The 1,488-nt window shown below is 62.6% G+C and overlaps 1 protein-coding gene across 1 annotated transcript in view; it reads right to left on the reverse strand.

Annotated features, from left to right (window-relative positions):
- The window catches only part of SZT2 (SZT2, KICSTOR complex subunit), an 82,168-nt gene that overhangs the window by 25,105 nt on the left and 55,575 nt on the right, over positions 1-1,488 (reverse strand). The window contains 3 exon segments of the mRNA XM_025207192.1: positions 180-300; positions 1,053-1,191; positions 1,405-1,479. Coding sequence (XP_025062977.1) covers positions 180-300; positions 1,053-1,191; positions 1,405-1,479 — 335 coding nt within the window.

A 1,488-nucleotide genomic window follows, 5' to 3' on the forward strand; every position in this document is an offset into this window, starting at 1 on the left:
GACCTGCTGCCAGATGCTGCCCCTGCCAACCTTGGGGGCTGAAGAGGGGCTGCCAGCTGGAAGGAGCCACCCCCTCTCTGGAGCTGGGGAAGAATCTGTGGCTGTGGCTGGGAGCCACATGTGGCCCCTCCCGTTTCCCTCTTGGGGAACTGTTGCTATCCCCGCCCACCCAACAGTACCTGATTCACCACCCTGCAGATCTCGCTGATATTCCTCACCACGGCCTGGTGTAGGCGCAGGCTGGTCCCGGCTGGCTCCTCCTCTGCCTCAGCCACTGCCGCCTTCTCTGCGCTCAGGCTGCTGCAGAGGCAGTGGAGAGGCTGGTGGTCCCATGGGTGCCAAGTGCCAGGGGCAGTCACCTAATCCCTCTCACAGCCCCCACATGCCTTGGGCTGGGAGTGGACCCTGTGTGGGGAAAGCGGGGTGGGCCCAGTCCCAAGCTGGGGGGTGAGAGGATGGCAGCACCAGATGTGGCAGGGGCAGAGACACTGAGTCAGTCCCTGCAGGAGACAGCAGCAGACAGCTGTGGAACAGACAGCCCTCGTCCAAGGCACAGGGCCAAGGACCAGACACCAGCGGGGAGGAGCAGCACAATAATGAGGGTCTTGAGGGGCAGTCAGACGTGAATGCACCCAGAGACCCAGGACAATGATACCTCTGAGGGCAGGAGCAGGGAGGGCTGACAGCAGCAGTCAGGAGACCCCAAGCAAGACCGGGTACTTGTCCAGCATGAGTGTGGGCCCTGTTATCCAGCTACCCCTGTACCCTGGTCCCCACAGCCAAAGCCTCTCTGAGCCAGCTGCCAGCAAGTGCACATGTACACAGGGATCATGGCTTCTCACTTAGCCGGCATCCAGCATGGTGCGAGCTGCCAGGACTGTGTCTCAGCTCATGCTGGAGGGCAGGGCAGGAGGCAGCTTGGATATCCCAGGACATGGAGCAGAGGGTCCTGGTGGTGTCTGGGCTGCGGCAGACCAACTGATGGAAGTGAAGTGGCAACCAGAAGGCGAAAGGGCCTTCTGGCTCTGGGCCTCAGGACCCACCCCACTTACCGCGTATGGGAATAGACCTCCACGCGGTCCTGCTGGATCTTTACAATCAGCCAGAAGTCGGGCATCAGTGGGCACTGCGGGTCCTGGTCGCTCATCAGTGCCTCCTCACACTCTGAGTCGCTGCTCCCACCATCATATCCTGCAAAAGGAGCCCTGGGGCTGGAGAATGTGGCACCCACAGCAAGCACCTTCATCCAGGGCAGGCAGCCCCTGGGAACTGGCAGCTGCCCACATGGCTCACCCCCAGCACTCCCTGCCAAGTCCCCTCACTGCTCCCAGGGCCCCAGCCACTCCACCCCCAGCCCCACCCAGGCCAGCAACCATGGGCAAGCCCTAGCCAATGGAACCTCACCCAGGTGATCAGAGTCCATGCTGCCCTGGCTTGACACCAGGCTCTGCACCCGGCTGGGCTGCTGCTTGCTGGAGCCTGCAGGTG

The sequence above is a fragment of the Alligator sinensis genome, unplaced genomic scaffold (assembly GCF_000455745.1).
Source record: "Alligator sinensis unplaced genomic scaffold, ASM45574v1 scaffold781_1, whole genome shotgun sequence".
Lineage (NCBI taxonomy): Eukaryota > Metazoa > Chordata > Crocodylia > Alligatoridae > Alligator > Alligator sinensis.